The following is a 17,012-nucleotide window of genomic DNA, read 5'->3' as shown; positions in this document are numbered from 1 at the left end:
TGCCATTTGTAGAAAGATCAGATCTTTTCTGACCAGTTGTTTACCGTTAGCTAGATAACAAAGCTTTAATTCACTGATCGATCATTGATGCCCTGAGCATGGAACACGATTCCATTGCTACTCATCACTCTTGGTATCCTAAACTCGGACAGTATAGGATGATAAACAATGTCAGAGTTTAGCATAATGTGATGAGTATGAACACAAAAAGATTTTTTTTAATCAAATTGTAAGACATATCAGTTCTGTAATAGACCAGCTTTTGAGACATGTGCCATATTGTTACACTAGGTATTGGTTCGACATGAAGAATGGAGCCTACAGGAGTTTACAGTCTACAATGAACAGTAACACAGTAAAGAGAGTGAAATAGGATAACGAGGCATCATGCCGTTTTGGCTGCGAATATCACTTTGTACGAAAATATCAAGTTTCCCGCAACACCGTCAGTGTTTCATTTTTCTTTTTTGTTCAAAATATTTTCCATCTCAATTAAAGCATAAATCATAAACCAATGAAGTGAAGATATTATTGTGGGACAAGGTCGACCTTAATGGCTTTCGTTGTGCATTGAAATTGAGAAAAAAAATCATTAAACAAAACGAATAGACTTACGGAAGTCAGCTGGATTGTGATATGATGGACATGCCATACCGCTGTTAGCCATAAATGGGATCAATTGTCGGACAGGTCCTTGATATATGCAGGTACCGCCAGCCACGGCATATAATTTATCGAACATTTCAAAGATCAACGCACTCGGCTGATGTATTGTACATACAATGGTTCGTCCTTCTTGTGCTAAACGTTTCAACAGCGTTATGCATTGCGTGCATGATGAACTGTCTAGACCGCTGGGCGATGATAATAATAATAATTCATTAATTGGGATGGTTTATGGGCCACCAATTATTTGTCGTTCATAAATTAATTTACGGAAATTTATGTTTTGTCATTGAGAATTTTTTGACTTATTTCGCAATGATCATTGTTTATGTTGTACCCAGTGGGCTCAGTAATCGTAATGTCATCTGTTATCGAAAGAGACTGAAAATAAGCGATCAGCTCCAGCTAACGTTATCTTATAAAATAATATGCATTCTAAGCCAATGAAGTAATAGATTTTGTATCAATGTTACAATTAATACCTAGATGAGAAGAAGCTACAGAAACGATAATACTTATACCCGAGAACCACTGGTAATGTTGTTCTACGAAAGTTATTATTTTGCGATTATTTTAAAATTACAATATATGACAATTGATCATATTCCATTTATGCATTTATATAAAATTAATCTCCTCCAACCCAGAGGATGTTGACGTTTTCTTCGAAAATTAATAGACATAGTATGTCTTCTCATACAGTTAGAGGCAGTGAAATTTCAGCATGAATTTGCTTTAGCTGTTTTCCAGCTGATCAACACGTACAATCAGAATGTCGAAAGTGTTTTTCTCTCAGACAGAAAAAGTGGGCAAAGGGTTTTTGACATTTTTGTGTTTTATTTATTTCCACGAGATTTTTTTATTGTCAATCGCACCTTTTGGTGCACCAGAACTTACGGAACCCAGACTACGGAGTCTGGTGCGGTTGAAAAAAAAAATTGTGGACTTTTTTCCCAAGCCAGATCCTCGAGTCAAAGACGTAAAAAAGATTCAATTGGAAATTTAAACCATATCAGGCATGTGTAGTGGTAATACCATTCGGAAGTGGCAGCGCCCGGTTTTTTTACGTTACGCTTTAGTTACTTCCGAATGCCACTTCCGAAACATGGAAAGGACGATCCGAAGTGTGGTGTGAGTCTAGTTTAGTTGGGTTCGTTTGTTTTGTTTAATTTGTTTGTTGATTCTGTTTGAATGAATTTTTTCTGTATTTTGCTGCGCTTGGGTGTTTTCACAACAGTTTTCCACTTTTTTCCCGATTTTCCATCAGAAGATGAACTTGCTCTTGTAAACTTTCGAAACTTGTTCAACTGAAAGTGTACTGCTGTCTTAGGAAGGGACCAGTGGAAACAACTGATGATGGCTAGACCACGCTAGCCTCGGACCGCCACTGACTCCCTAAGTCGAAACAGCGTCTTTGCTTCACTAAATTAAACTCACTTCACGTGATCTGTTTGGGTAAGGGAAGAGCGTCTGCTCTGTTAAATGTTCTGTTTCATTCGTTTGCCCTGTGCTTGAAAGTGGTTGTAGTCTAACAGCCTCGCGGGTGAGTGAGTTCTAGTGTTGCATTTAGTCCGTTGCAAAAGCGTAACGTTAAAAAACCGGGCGCTGCCAATTCCAAATGATACCATATATCTTTTCATATAAATATTTTACATGTCACGAATTTGTATACTTTACTAATGACAGAGCAATTTACTTATACTCTTTAATCCTAGTGACAGTGCAATGTATCAAATTGCATCTAATAGAAAGCTTTGATAATTTAATCCACTTTTCGTGTTAAGGTCTCAATCACAGCAGCTACAATGTTAATTACATGGACTGAAAACGAGTCTATTGTTGGGTTAAAAGTCGCATTTCAATTACGCAGTAAATATTTAACGTTCTTAGAAGCTTATTTGTTCGAGCTAATTCAATACGAAACGACCAGATATGCAAAATAGGATATTAATATTGAAAATTGAAAATGTGCCGGTAACAAGAAGTTAATTAACCTTTTGCTCTGAATGGTTTTGTTAAATAATGATGTGTTGAGTTGATAATGTAAGATTTCAGTGTGAAAAATTCATTTATGACCTAAAATGCAACAAAGTTGCCTTAATTGACGGCGGCATATTGTTTGTTAGATTCGTTTCATTAGTGCTCTTCACCACTGGATTCCGCGGCAGCTGCTTCAAGCAAAAAAAGCGATAGGATCGAGGAAGAGTTGTTGGTGTAACAGACGAATCTGGTATGGTGATTTCAAAAAACATCACCAGTTCACTATCAACATTAAATAGCTCATCGATATTGAGCTGATGAAGCGAAACTAACAGTACCAGTTTGACTTATACAGCTGCGACAGCTGTCCCAGTTCTATCAACTTTAAATTATCTATTTAAACCAGCTGTTGCGGACGCCGGTGGTAATGGAGACCAACGGAGATATGCTTTATACTAAGAGCATCGAGACCGATATAAAAACCAATGTCTTTGGACAACTGAACGCTACAAAAAACTGACCTTGCTGTCCAGTGGTTGTGAGAAAAAATTAATCTTTTACTTACGTTGTTGGCTCGTCCAAGAAAATAATGGGCGGATTATTAATCATTTCCAAAGCAATAGCCAGCCGCTTCTTCTGACCTCCTGATAGCCGGCCAGTGTATGTTTTGTAACGTTTTTCCAGGCCAAGAAGTACCAAAATATTTTTAATCTGAAAAACGATTTTCATTTTCATTCAAAGTTCCTCGACCACGATGCCGTTCGTTCATACCATACTCGTTTTGTATTCTTTGGTAACGTTGTAGCCCAATTTCAAATTGGTTGCAATGGTCATGGCTTCACTAACGGTCAAATACGGTCGAAGTGCATCGTCCTGATGGATGTATGCGGCGAGGCTACGGAATGATTGCGAATTGCTCGATCGATTTTTGCCATTTACTTTGATTTTACCGGTAACACCTGTTTGGCTGTGAATAAATGGCGATTGTTTTCATGTAAAAATCGTGATTGATACGATGGCCTTCACTGCCTTATTTATATCTTCTATCATTAGCCTTAATTCATTGGTGATCATTCAATCAAATTTCCATTGAAAATTTATTCAAAATTGCTTAGAATGCCAGGTGTGTCATTAAGCATTATTAAAATGAAGATGTTACTATGAGTCAATACATGTTACTATGAGTCAACAGGAATGCTAAATTGATTCGTGACAGGATTCCTTACTAACTTTCAATAACAATCACTTGAAACCCCATCATCCCGTGTATGGAAGAAGATCTGAAAGAAATCTTCAATCATTTGGTACCATTGGTATCGTCTGATTCATCGAGCTGACTGTTCTCACACAGTATGAGTATATTGACTGTTATGTAGAATTTATTATAAATTCACTGATATAGAACATGTCGGTTGTTCTATGTCCGACTCAAATAATTGATGGCAATTCTCACTAGTTATACGTACGAAAAACGAGAATTGTTTTTGAATGAACGATAAACGGTGATATTCAAACCATGGAATACGCGTATTCATTGAGTAAGTTTTTGTTGACTTTGGGCTTTAAATCTGTGGTGAAATTGCACTTTAAATGATAAGGTACAATTACAACGAATTAAACTCGGATCTAGTACTTCGAGTGATGCTCTAGCAATAGTTATTTATGCAATAAGAGTCATATGAAGGTGTACTATCGCATTAGGTGTCGATTCTCAAACCGAGGCGAAGCCGAGGCTGTCAAGACATCGTGCTCGATTCGTGCTGCATACAACGTCTTATGCAATTCTGTGACGGAATGAAATGTTTCTATGTCAAAACATCATGACCCTATAATAGTGAAGGGTCGTGACGCAAGTCCGTTCACACTGAAAAATTTTACAAAAATTTTTTTCGCAGGACTGAGGAACATATACACGAATTTTTTGACTTTTCCCCCTTTGCTCCTACTACCCCCTGGCAGGTGTTAAAGAAAGTACTGTTAAGGAAATTGTTAAAATAGGGAAAAATTCGTCCTGAAACAAAGGAAAACCCGAAAAAGCCGAATCATCTGCCACTTTGTGACGCAATTTTTTTTTGATAATTTTTTTTCTACAATTTTTTCGGTAAAATTTTTGCTTTTCTTTTTGCGAGTCGAAGCTGTTAGCGTCACTCCATCGATATCAGTTCTTTTGTAAGTGGATAACAGGACTTGCGTCACACCTCCACTGTAAGTGGTTTTGGACCACACAAACCTTTTTGCCTGGCCACTGTTGTAAACATGTGGTAGCAGAAGTGCAATGCTAATGTTAATGCAGTAAAAATCGCTCAAATTTGCCACATCTCAACAGGCAGTGGCAAAAACATATCAATTTAAGGAGACTAGTATTAGTTTTATGCGTGGGCTTGTTAAGCGAATCATAAGAAAAATGTAATTGGATTTTCCATTGAAAATTTTCTATGTAAAAATTTCTTACATTTTCTTATGATTCGCTAAACATGTACATGCAAGGAGCTGTGCCTAGAGCACTATTATATTGAGAGCTATTTTGCCACTGCCTGACGATGTGACGGTATCATTTGCAATACGCTTTAGTCTTTAAGGGTTTGAACAGTGTCCCATGTCATATGGCATGTGGGAGAGGTCTATTATTTTCGTATTTTGATGAAACTCCCACATGCAGCAGTTAAATATTCTGTCACTTCATATATGGAGGAGAGTCACTGGCAACACTTTAGATTGAAAAAGCGTTCGAAAGAGGCAAGAAACAGTTCAATTCCGTCAGAGAATTGCATAAAATTTTTGAAATTTTATCAGACTGCACCTCAAGAGTCATTTATAGAGCATGTTACGCTCCGAGAGCGAGGTCTGAAAATGTCGTTTATCGGGAAGCCTATACTTCATGGTCGACCTTTGAATAGTAATAGCAATACTCAGCAACAACTCGGTGAAACAGAATCTCATTTTGGCATTGGAAGCATTAATCGAACGTCAAATTAATTGAAATTCTATGTCACTCAAGCAAATAAGGTCAGGTCATCTTCCATAAAATTACACAACAGTCGAAAATCAATAAATATTTCATTCAATAATGTCACGTACATAATTCTGCATCATAAACTACATTGAGTAACATGTTGTTGTGTCGACAATGTCGTACAAATGATTTCAATTAAAAACAAAAATCACCTCACGTTCCGTCGGTTTTTGATAATGTTCGCTTCGAACCCAATAAATGTTTTACTACCTCACAAACTGTACCAACTCATTTGCATTCATACAAAAAAAAAAGTGAACTTACACATATCCAGCCAATATATTCAGCAGTGTAGTCTTTCCAGCACCGCTTGGTCCCATTATAGCCGTTAGTTCACCGGATTTGAATTCACCATGTAGGCCATTTAAAATGGTTTTGGTTTCTGCAAATAAGATGAGAGAAACTTGATTGTTAAAACTAAACTTTTCGCCATTTCGCCAACTAACGATATTTCGATAAAAGTGCATATTACGACGATTCGAATTAAATTTGGAGGCCCGTGAAAAGTTTTGAAGTTCTACTGAAAGCTCTATAGCAAGCCAGATAACAGTGCAATAGTATTTTACATGCTACATGCGTCGAAAACCGTACTTTTCATGTTTTAAGCACTTCTTTCGACGCCCTCAGCATGTAAAATCCATTACATAACTCGAGATAAAAATGAAAAGTCTCGTTTTCGTGTGTTTATTGACCTCGGCGGAGCACGGCCTCATTCGGATTGCTCGAGGCTTTCGGCAACGACCCGGAAACGTTTAAAGGACATGAGAATTGGATCCTGGAATGTAAGATGTCAGACTTACAGACCGGGAGGATTAATGAAACTGACAAATGAACTCAAGAAGGCCAAAATCGACGTTGCAGCTATTCAAGAGAGCGGTTACAACCAAAATGCACAAATTTCCCGCTTCAATGGCTACACAACATTTCATAGCAGCAACAGTCGTGACCATGTACTAGGTACTGCCTTCCTGGTAGCCACGAAGAAGGAACACCTGGTTCTGGACTTCCGAAAGGTCAGCGAGCGATTATGCGTGTTACGTCTGAAAAGCCGTTTTAAGAACTACTCCATGATAAACGTACACGCACCTCATAATGAATCGGCGGAAGAGGTTAAGGACGATTATTATGAAGCGCTTGCAAGTGTCTACGATGAACTACCGGCACACGATATTAAAATCGTGATTGGAGATTTCAACGCCAAAGTAGGCAAAGAGGAAGGCACCTGGGCTACCTGGAAACACCCCAACGACAATCTGCCAGCAAATCAGATCGACCACCTTCTGATTAGCGGGCGACACCTCACAGACGTCATTGACGTCAAATCATGTTGGAGAGCAAACGTCGACTCCGATCACTATCTTGTTGTGTCAACACTGAGAGCACATCTCGCCCGGTTTCATAATGGACAGAGTGAAGCTGTGAGGCGATTTGCGGTGGGCAAACTTAAGGATGCACAGATAGCGAAGACGTTTGCAGATAACATCAGCACAAAGCTTCAGCAATTACGACAAGCTCAACCAGGCGATACCCCTCCCGACTGGCAATCGGTGAGCGCGGTAATCAAACAAGAAGCAACCGACACCTTAGGTTATCAGAGGCCTAACGATTTCAAGACCTGGTTTGATGCGGAATGTGCTGATGCGACGGAACAAAAAAATGCTGCACGCATAGAGAAGGAAACTGCGAGAACAAGAGAGCAAAAAGCGGCGGCGGGTGAGCGCTACAAGGAACTTAGGAGGATTGAAAAACGTCTGCACCGGCGTAAGAAAAAGGAGCTTGAAGCGTAAGGGCTTCAATTCCCGAATGACCATTTGCAGATCAGCGACCGGCACGTTGCTGACAGCCAAACATGATGTCCTGGAGCGATTCAAGGATCATTTCAATGTGCTATATAACGGGGATGTAGAAGACGACACTACCATGGATGATTCTTTTCTCAACGACGACGGTCGTGGCGTGGATGCACCAACGTTGGAGGAAGTAACAGCAGCAATATCCTCACTCAAGAACAACAAAGCTTCCGGTCCGGACAATATACCAGCGGAACTGCTGAAAATGGGTGGTGAGGAATTGTGTAACGTGATATTCGATTTAGTCTTGCGAATATGGAACAACGAATCGCTGCCTGACCAGTGGCTAGAGGGTGCCATTATACCTCTGCACAAGAAAGGAGACAAAACGATTTGCGAAAACTGCCGTGAAATTGCTTTGCTTAACACGGCGTACAAGGTTTTTGTACGAGTGCTACTCGGTAGATTAAATCCACGAGCTGAGAATGTCATAGGAGAGTACCAGGGCGGATTCAGACGAGATCGTTCAACAACCGACCAAATTTTCAACCTTCGTCTGATTCTGCAAAAAGGCAGAGAATTTCGAGTCCGGACGTACCATCTTTTCATCGACTTCAAGCAAGCCTACGATAGGACCAAGCGTAGAGAGCTGTATATGGCGATGAAAGAGCTGGGCTTCGAAACAAAATTGATTCGACTTGTGAAAGCGACATTGGAAGGCACCAGACGTCGTGTCAAGGTGCAAAATGACTTGTCCGATGTTTTTGCTGTTATGGAAGGGCTAAAGCAGGGCGACGCACTGTCATGCCTGCTCTTCAATTTGGCTTTGGAAATTGCCATGAGGCGTGCTGGTATCCAAACCAACAAAACACTGGCGAATGGAACAGTCCAAATCCTGGGCTTTGCAGATGACTTGGACATCGCCAGCCGCACACATGCAGCAGCAGTGGACACTTTCACAAATCTGAAAATCCAAGCGGAGAGAATGGGTTTGATGATAAACGAATCAAAAACAAAGTACATGAAGGCCGAGCCCGATTCGGTAGCCAATCAACAAGGAGACGTGATGAGCATTGATGAGTTGAACCTCGAGGTAGTCGACGAATTCGTCTATCTTGGTGCGCTGATTCGATCTGATGGCGACAACACGCCGGAGATACAAAGGCGAATCATGGCGGCAAGCAGGTGCTATTACGGGTTAATGAAACATTTACGATCAAAGTTGCTATCAAAGAAAACGAAGTGCCAAGTTTACAAAACGCTTATTCACCCGGTTCTAATCTACGGATGCGAGTCTTGGACGGTGAAGAAAAGCGATGAACAGTTGCTTCTATCGTTCTCCGTACCATTTTTGGAGCAATGCGCGAAGGTGAAAGGTGGCGGCGGCGACGGTACAACTTTGAACTGAAACGTGATTTTGGTGAACCGGATATTGTGGCAGTGGTGAAAGTCCACCGGTTGAGGTGGGCGGGGCATCTAGCACGCATGGATATGAACAGAGCCCCCTCGATGTTATTCCGAAACGATCCAGAAGGGCGACGAGGAAAAGGTCATCCAAAGATGAGATGGATAGATGGCGTCGAATCAGATCTACGGACGCTGGGAATAAGAAGCTGGCGAAGTGTAGCAGGGGACAGGGTTCGCTGGAACCGGATTCTCGATCAGGCCAAGGCCCACAAGTGGCTGTAGCGCCGGAGAAGAAGAAGAAGAATTGACCTCGGCTTCGCCTCGGATCAACAAAATTCACACGAAAACTCTACTTTTCATCTTTTTATCCCTAGTCATGTAAAATACTATTACATGACTAGAGATAAAAAGTTAAAAAGTCGAGCTTTTGTGTGATTTTTATTGATCCGCGAGGCGAAGCCGAGGTTAATAAACATACGAAAACCAGACTTTTCATTTTTATCTAAAGTGATGTAATATATATTACACACTTGTCACGAAGAAGTCGAGGCTGGCCGAGACTGATAGTGACAAGTGTGTACTCTATTTTATCAAATAAGCGAAAACGAGACAACAACATAGACCTAAGTGTAATTTTTGAATTAAACTTCTAGTTAAGTAATTTTGACATCCGAACACCGCGCGTATGTGATAATGGATTTTGTACCACCGAGAATTGAAATACGACGGATTTCCATGTCGATAACTAGATTGAAATGTCCAAAATTACAACACCCGTTTGTATGGCTTATTACAACACTCAAAGCAGTGTTGATATGGAATTTGTATGAGTTATTACAACATTCGTTTTAGAAAATGCAAAGCAACGTGATCGATCAAATTTGAAGAGTGATTCTTTACAATGAAAATTGTGATTTTTTGTGCTTTTGTCTATTTCAATTCTCGGTTGGTACAAAGCATGATGTGTTACACGTATTGTAATGAGATTTTTTCAGCACACGACCCAATTTTCCTTACTCGCTCCGCTCGTAAGGAAAACTTGGGTCTAGTGCTGAAAAAATCAACATTACAATACTTGTAACACAACATACTATTACATGCTGAGGGCGTCGAAAGTAGTGCTTGACACATGAAAGTACGGTTTTCGACGCATATAGCATGTAAAAAATATTGGCTCCCTGGCTCTCTGAAGAAATACATTTTTGCCTAGAGGTGTATAGCCCATGCAAAATGCAACAGCTGCAAATGTACAATGGAACCATGGAGTTGATAAACGAACTGATTTTCTTTGGGCTTTCCATCTGTTATCGACATCGATGACACATTTCCCTTATTTTCGAAATACGTTGATCAAATGAAGTAACAGATTGGAGTGTTAATATTGGTGAAATGTAGAAGGTAGAAAATAGTTGTTTAAGTTTTTTTTTCGCTGAAACGATATTTCCTCTTTCATTTGCAAAATGTAATCTTAACCTTAAGCCTTAGCTTAAGCCTTGTAGATAACTTATTAAGAATTTACTGTGCTAAAACGATTCTAATGGCGCAAAACTTTCTCGCTTATCAACCAATATCAACAAACAAAAATCTGAAGTGATTTAAAATTGCAAATTATTCTACATTACAACGCAATGAAAACAGACCTCGAGGGGCCGTTCAAATGTTACGTCACGCTAAATTATACCCTCAGCTCTCAACGTAAAATTGTGGTATTTCTGCATATAATTACGTCCTCCGAGAGTGATAGAAAATGATTTGGACGTCAGTGTCGGAATACTCGAAAAAAAAACCTTCAGGGGCTACATATAACTCATTTGCATGGAACCCAAAAATTCGAAATTTTCACACAAAAAATAACTGTCTCCCTCTCCATCATTTATTGAGGCTGACAGAGCGAATGTCGCAAGCAAAAATGCATGGAAATTTGTTCAAAATGAATGGAACCAATGCTTTGGCTAACCCCTTAGAAGTGTGCGTATTTTGTGAATGGCCCCTAATAGACATTGTGGCGTGTGAGATTTCTTAGCATTGAAATAATTTACTTTCCAAAGTTCACCTCAGCAATTTTCTTCACTGGTTAATGCTTGCACAATTACAGTATATCGTCCGTAGAATAAAGCAAAATGGTTTTCCGTTCTCGATTTATACACCAAACAGCAAAAATTATTTAATTTCGACCAACTTGATCTTATAATACCGAAAGGAAGTGTTGGTTTTTAATTGAATAATCGTGGCATGCATGGTTGAATCTCCATGTTTTCAAGGTTCGCAATAACAATTATCAATTTTGAAATAGCAAATTATTGTAAACACAGAAATGTGTGTTTGCTGTGCTATGCGATGTGATTACTGATTGATGAAAAGAAGAATGAAATTGTAGCCTATAGATCTGACCGGCTGTTTTCATTCAATTTTTAATTTCCATAATGCAAGATAATGCATATAATCTCCAGACATGTCGGTTTTAGGGGTTAACTCGGTGCATATAATTACAGTCAAGGAATGTTTATTGAATTCATATGCGACACAACAAATTCAATGTTGGAATTCTTGAGAGATGCTGCAACGTTTTGAAAATCCTGTTTTGTTTTTGCATCAGAATTTTGTCAAACAAATTTCACTCTAATATGTCTGTGTACGAGGGAGGAGGAGATGCCTTTGTTAATGGCCCCTAATGTCTTCGAAAATGGCAGATCACTTACCAATATACCAATAGGACATAGGGTGGAAATAGAACTTCTTGTGTGAATGCGAAGGTCTTTAAATTCACCAGAAGCCATCTTCACCCATTAATGCCAAGTAAGGTATATTTTACTCAAGAACTTGAAGAAAGTTTCGCCCTAAATTCGTTGGGCAATAGCAGATTACATTGGATGCTGAGAGGAAGCAATTCATTACTTGAGGTAACAATTTTAGAAGAAAAGCAAACTCCGAGGGAAACAACCATGGCGAATGGTGGGACAATATTTTCCATTGTTGTTTCCTCCTCTGCTAACTCACAATTGCATTTCGAAGCCTGTTTTCAAATATTGTGTCATTGATTGTCATTGCCATGACGATGTTGTAAACTTTATGTGAAGCCAATGAAAGTGTGATTCTTTTGACCTGATAGTGTATACATATGAGGGACTATTTTTTTGGGAAAAACTTTTTTTTTCTAAATTTTCCGATATTCTTCCAATAAATTTTTCGGAAAAGTTGGGAAAATTTTGAGGAAAAGCTGGAAGATTTAAGTAAGTGGGTCATAGTTTGATAACGAAATGTAAAGACACTAATTCAATGAGCACTTCTCTCTTTCGCATATTCACTCTATTTTTCGAATGACCGAAGCTTTATATCCTATGAACTTGTAATTTTGTGGTAAGGTCGGTCTGTTTTTGCAAAGACCATGAAAACGTAATATTTTCCACAGCCATAACGCTGATAATCAAATTTCTTACCACAATAAATAGTAATTCAATGGGAAAGATACACGACGATGAAATTATGAATGACTGTTGTGGTGATCGCAAATACTATTGAACAAAAATCGTTCACTAAACAAGAAACATCGTTGAAATTGAAAAAAACTATGGAAATGTGGTACGGACAATATCCACAGATACACATTTAATAAGACATGAAAAACGCCAAAAGAAAATGTTACATTGTATGGAAAAGGTTACCCAAGACAGCGTTACAAGAAATTTTTGCATACCAATTTTAATTGGAAAACTGCATGTCATTACACGGGTTACAAATATGTATTACACTGCAAAGATATTGATGAGAGAAATTACATGCAAATAAAGGCCATATTAATCACCGCTTTAATTTGCATTATACAGAAGTTGCACGCAAACTTAAACTGACATTTTTTTTTAAATAATTTCTATTGTCGGTAATGATAGACACAATGGGACTAAAAAAGCGACTGCCTACATTTTCTAAGAATCTATCACGCTGAAAAGCTTACTGAATGGAAAATTGAAAATTAATTTTTATCCTAGTCTCAGGACTGTAATAGGGCGCTGGTGGACAGAAAACAAAAGACGTCAAAATTGGCACATTAGTTTTTCCAAAGAAGAGATTGTGGATTTGAGCACTATTTCACAGGACTCTCAATGATTGATACTATTGGCAAGTCGGTCACTTCTGTCACTTCATCGATCAGTATTTCAATATTCCGAAGGTACAAAACTTTATTTTACCTGCAATCAATATTCCTGGAATTAGTATGTTTTCCAGGTAAAATAAAGTTTTGTACCTTCGGAATATTGAAGGACGATTAATAGGTATGATCCATCCAGTTCAGAAAACATCTGTTATCGACAACGATTACGAAATAAGCGATGATTTCTGGCTTGGCGTTATTTTATATACACTCGCGGAATTTTGAAAACCGACACATTTTCTGTTTTGTGGTTTATTGGTTTTTTGTGAATTTTACATGTATTTTTATATGGAGAAATCATAAACTCGAGTAAAACACATTAACAAAAAATGTGTCGGTTTTCAAAATTCCGTGCTTGTATCAAAAGGTGTTAGTGACGGGATGGCTCAGTGGTTACGTACTAGCCTTCCACCAAAATGATCCGGGTTCGATTCCCGTGACAGACAAATTTCGTATGGAATTTTTCTAGCGATTATATCGCATTGGTAACGTCCTTAGTTCACTCAAGCTTCATAATTTGGGTAGTTGCGGTGTGTTTGGTGGCTGCAACGATGTACACACTGAATGAATCGTATGACGTAACCCAAATACGATGAATTTGTGTACATATGTCTAGCCTACATTAAGGCGAGATATCAATTTCGCACCTAACTTTCCTCAGAGAGTAATTACATACTTCGAGGCGTGGTTCGGAAGTCACGTAAAGCCGGTGGTCCAGACTGAACTTGTTATTGGCTGTAAAAGGCTGTTAGAACGGTCTCAAAACCAACAAATAAATAAATAAATAAATAAATCTATTGAAGTACAAGATTTTAGATCAAATGACATTTTAACAACAGAATTAATATTATTTTACATGCATCTCTCAGCATGTAAAATCCATTACATAACTCGGGATAAAAATGAAAAGTATCGTTTTCGTATGTTTCTTTGCTACTTTTCATCTTTTTATTTACATAAAAAGGGATAAAAAGTTGGAAAGTAGATCCGAGGCGAAACCGAGGTCAATAAAAATACGAAAACATGACTTTTCAACTCGTATCCCGAGTTTTGTAATGAATTTTACATGATTTTGAAACCTAAAACAAATTTCTTGTGTTCCCTAGGTGTGTAATGAGCCACTTTCGACCCTAAGGAAAACAAAAGCATGTAAAATCCATTGCATAAGTCGGGATAAAAATGAAAAGTATCGTTTTTGTCTGTTTATTGACCTCGGCTTCGCTTCAGATCAACAAAATTCACACGAAAACTCTACTTTTCAACTTTTTATCCCTTGTTATGTAAATAACTATTACATGGTGAGGGCGTCGAAAATAGTGCCTGTAACATGAAAAGATTTCTTTGTCATACCGTAGTAACTACGGCGTAGTAATACGTTTGCCTTTACCGAGTTGTTACCTTTCATTTTCATAATTAATAGGTCGAAGATTTCTCTAAAAAAATCCTCTTACTTATGATCCATTCAGCTGCAGATTTAAACGTAAAGTGAAACAGGGCTATGCAAAACACTCAAATGAACTCAGACTTAAATATTGCACTGAAAAATCGACGACACAAGAAACGACGACTTTCCGAAAAAACGATGAGTTCCTGAAGAAGAGGTGAGTGGTCACAGATTCTTTAAGAACTCACCTTTTCTAGTACGAAATTTGAACAAGGCGAGTAGAAAAGATGACTTAATGAAGAAAATGTGAGTTCATGAAGAATCGTCAACTACTCATCTCTTTTTCAGGAACTCGCCGTTTCTGCGGGAACTTTTTCAAAAAGTCGTCTTTTCTATAACAAATCGAAATTAATCCCACACGGGCCTAAAATTTTAATCCCGAATTTCCTATCTGTTCAGGTGCAACATTATCCGTTGCAGAATACGCGATCTCCTTATTATTGCAAACCATGCAGAACGTAAACTTTTATCGGCAGTTATGAGTACCTGTAATTAAGCGATGATTCAAATTTCAATTTTGTCTGCACTACAATTTCTTAATGACGACATGGAATGTTTACCTAATTTGTTTTGGTATTTGAAACTAACAACAATGCCCCGTGAAATTATCTGCTATCGTAAAGTAAAGGACAGGTAGCACACACAAAAAGCTTATCGAGTCGCTAAGAAATACTACGGAATGGAGAAAGACGTCACAATGCGTTGATAAAAAGATTAGTCATCGATACGAAAATACTTAAAAAAAAAGCTCTCTAGAGATAACACTTCTACTCGTTATCTGGTCACAATAAAATTCATAAAAAAGTCAACATCTAGAGTGGTTTTTAATGTAGTTATAAGCTAGCAACGGGAGCAAAATGGTGTTTTGTGAAGTGAATTTCGATGCTAATCCAAATGCTGTCTATTACAGCGGTCAAACGTTGTCGGGTGTTATAAATATTACCAATGAAAAACCGAGAAAATTAAAGGCATTGACGCTACGAATTGAAGGATATGCAAAAGTAAATTTCTGTGACATAAGTGTGATGTAATCAGACACCTAAAATGTTGAAAATTTTCGTTTTAGTGTAAATGGACAGAAACCAAAGGTTCCGGCCGGCACAGGCGAACGGTTATTTATAGCGGAAGGGAAGATTATTTGAATACGGTGAAATATTTGATGGGAAATTACAATGGCGTTGAAACGGAACTTTCGGCCGGTTTCCATCAGTTTAACTTTTCGTGCGTGCTACCGCTTAACTTACCAACGAGCTTCGAGTCAAAGTACGGACACATTCGGTATCAGATCAAGGTGGAATTCGAACGGCCGTGGAAGTTGGACTTAAAGTATAGCTTCGGTTTTACAGTCATAAAAGTGTACGATCTCAACTACGACACTCCGGCAATAAGAGCACCCCTGAAAGCCGAGACCACAAAGAGTTTCTACATGGGACTGAGCTCCAAAGCAGTTTATCTCTCAGCAGAAATTCCAGCTCGTGGATTTGTTGCTGGACAATCAGTTCCGATTACAATCTCCACCAACAATGAGTCAAACATTGATGTCAAGGAGATAAAAGTTTCGTTGAAAAAGGTTATTCACTACAACAGTCAGACGCCCAGAACGAAGACACGGGAACGAATTGAGTCCACTTCTGAAATACGACACTCGGGTGTGCTTAGAAAAAGCAAAGAGAATACGGTGGTGAATCTGTTCTTTCCGGCCGTTCCGCCCACCAACATCACGTCATGCTCAATCATTCAAGTCACCTATATAATTCAAATAGTGGCAAAGGTAGGAGGAATGCATTTCAGTCCTCTTGTTCGGCTGCCAGTAACCATTGGGACTGTTCCACTACAAAATCAAACACCCATTCAACCAATGCTTTCCATTTTAAATCCGACTGATGGAGCCACGAGTCTCGCTCCTGCTCCGTCGGCTCCATTTGCTGCACACAGTCAAGGTCAAGACTTACGTAAGTGAACATTTTGTCTTGCAATTTTGTACGAATTGAATTGAATGTTAATTTTAGCACCGCCATCATACCAAGAGGCAATGGGTATGACATCTACAGATGGAGATACCGATGAAGGTTTAACGGATGAGAAGCCATTTAGTCCGTTGTATCCGGTTTTAAATTTTGGATACGCATACGCTCCAACGAATTTGGGAAATAACTTACCTGGAGGTGCAGCCCCACCACCATATAATTTAGCAAATCATAATAATAACAATGACTCTACAAGGAAGGAAAAGATGTTAGATTTAGTGCATTAAGATGGAGTCTCCAATCACAGATTTTTGTTGACAAATTTAATAAAACAACAGAGCTAAAACCAAGCATGAACAGGTCGTTTGAAAACTAGAATTTAATTCAACCAAACACAGGAACACTCTGCACAGTGCAAAGAAAATAAGAGAAAGTAAATCAACAGGAGGGAAGTATTTCTGGTTGTTTTTACATCGCGGATTAGCAAGGGGCTACTCAATCGGTACTACTTACGCGAGAACTAAGGCTCAGAATAGGAACATCTTAGTTTTTTCTGCACCTGAACTGAAAATATCTGAACCATATTCAATCAATT

At 38.7% G+C, this 17,012-nt stretch overlaps 2 protein-coding genes across 2 annotated transcripts in view; one reads left to right on the top strand and one right to left on the bottom strand.

The window, feature by feature from the left end:
- LOC119079037 (ATP-binding cassette sub-family G member 1) overlaps positions 1-17,012 on the bottom strand; it is a 51,290-nt gene that overhangs the window by 13,527 nt on the left and 20,751 nt on the right. The window contains exons 3-6 of the mRNA XM_037186824.1: positions 5,924-6,041; positions 3,418-3,613; positions 3,212-3,357; positions 616-854 (exon numbers count right to left, since the gene is read on the bottom strand). Of these exons, the coding sequence (XP_037042719.1) occupies positions 616-854; positions 3,212-3,357; positions 3,418-3,613; positions 5,924-6,041 (699 nt within the window). The remainder of the gene's footprint in view (positions 1-615; positions 855-3,211; positions 3,358-3,417; positions 3,614-5,923; positions 6,042-17,012) is intronic.
- LOC119079079 (arrestin domain-containing protein 3-like) lies at positions 15,262-16,738 on the top strand. Its single transcript, XM_037186888.1, has 3 exons — positions 15,262-15,451; positions 15,517-16,402; positions 16,460-16,738. The coding sequence occupies exons 1-3, from the start codon at positions 15,308-15,310 to the stop codon at positions 16,702-16,704; spliced, it is 1,275 nt and encodes a 424-aa protein (XP_037042783.1). The 5' UTR covers positions 15,262-15,307; the 3' UTR covers positions 16,705-16,738.

Source organism: Bradysia coprophila, unplaced genomic scaffold (genome assembly GCF_014529535.1).
Source record: "Bradysia coprophila strain Holo2 unplaced genomic scaffold, BU_Bcop_v1 contig_297, whole genome shotgun sequence".
Lineage (NCBI taxonomy): Eukaryota > Metazoa > Arthropoda > Insecta > Diptera > Sciaridae > Bradysia > Bradysia coprophila.
This window is presented reverse-complemented; position numbering and strand designations above follow the sequence as displayed.